General features: G+C 40.1%; 1 protein-coding gene across 1 annotated transcript; it reads left to right on the forward strand.

Moving 5' to 3' along the window:
• The first annotated feature begins 458 nt into the window (after nt 1-458).
• Nucleotides 459-1,108, forward strand: LOC110879645 (40S ribosomal protein S17). The gene has a single exon (XM_022128161.2). It carries the CDS (start codon nt 533-535, stop codon nt 968-970), a length of 438 nt encoding a protein of 145 aa, XP_021983853.1. The 5' UTR covers nt 459-532; the 3' UTR covers nt 971-1,108.
• The last annotated feature ends 204 nt before the right edge of the window (nt 1,109-1,312 follow it).

Consider the following 1,312-nt stretch of genomic DNA (forward strand, 5'->3'; position numbering starts at 1 on the left):
TAATGATTGAAATGATATAAGGAGCATTAGCCATTACACATTTTTTGAAAAGACGTTATGATGCTAATGTGGGGGAAATGCCTCTTAGGATGCATTAACCATTACAGATGGTCTTAATGCGTCCAGAAAGTTGGCTAAAATTGTTTTTACGTTTACCAACTAAAAACAACTATTTGAATTGATACACATTCAAACCGATTTGAGAACCGAAACCGGTATACATGGAATTGTTTTGGAATCAGTACAACCAGTAACTTCTTAACCGGTTTTTATCCCCTCATTAAAACCAATTTAACCCCAACCAAAACCGCTCTGAACCCGGTTAACAAACCAACAAGAACCTGAACCGGTGTGAAACCAAAACCACTATTATTCTATTAACTTTATAGTTCAACACTAGGCCTGGCCCATTTTAGTCCAACAGGCCCAACATCGTAATCTGTATAAATACCACAAACCCTAATCGTTTCATCTCCGCAACCAAAGCCTCCACACATCCGCCGCTCCTCAGCCACTCTCCACCGGAAAAAAAATGGGTCGAGTCCGAACCAAAACCGTGAAGAAGTCCTCACGGACCGTAATCGAGCGTTACTACTCGAAAATGACACTCGATTTCCACACAAACAAGAAGATTCTAGAAGAAGTAGCCATCATCCCGTCAAAGCGTCTCCGAAACAAGATCGCAGGGTTCTCAACGCATCTGATGAAGCGGATCCAGAAAGGACCGGTGAGAGGCATCTCGTTGAAGCTGCAGGAGGAGGAGAGAGAACGCCGGATGGACTTTGTGCCTGATGAGTCTGCTATTAGAGTTGATAATATTGAGGTTGATAAGGAGACAATTGAGTTGCTTGCTTCGCTTGGGATGAGTGAGCTTCCAGGTGTTGTGCTTAAGGAGGAGACTCCGGTGGTTTCTGCGGTGATTCCCGGAGGGTATGGTGCTGGTCGTGGTGGTGCTGGAAGAAGGTATTAAGTTTTAATAAAATTTTGAGGGATTTTTATGGATTATTGTTGGTGATATTTTTGTTATGAATGTTATCCAATTTGAATTAAGTTTTGTTCTTGTTTTGAATTGTGTTTTTAATTATGAATTGAGTTAGTTAATTTGAAATTGTGGTTTATAATTTAGGTTTTGTGTTGGTGACTATCGCATGTAGTTTAAGATTTTAGACTCGGTGCTGTATGATTTTAGATATCACATTGTAGTGTGTTTGGTAAACAGTTATTACAACTGGATTTACCAGTTAACAGAGACAAGTTTAGAGGCAGTGTAGGATTGTATAGTTATAGACGTGGTCTTGGTTTAAAAAAGAGC

The sequence above is a fragment of the Helianthus annuus genome, chromosome 1 (genome assembly GCF_002127325.2).
Source record: "Helianthus annuus cultivar XRQ/B chromosome 1, HanXRQr2.0-SUNRISE, whole genome shotgun sequence".
NCBI lineage: Eukaryota > Viridiplantae > Streptophyta > Magnoliopsida > Asterales > Asteraceae > Helianthus > Helianthus annuus.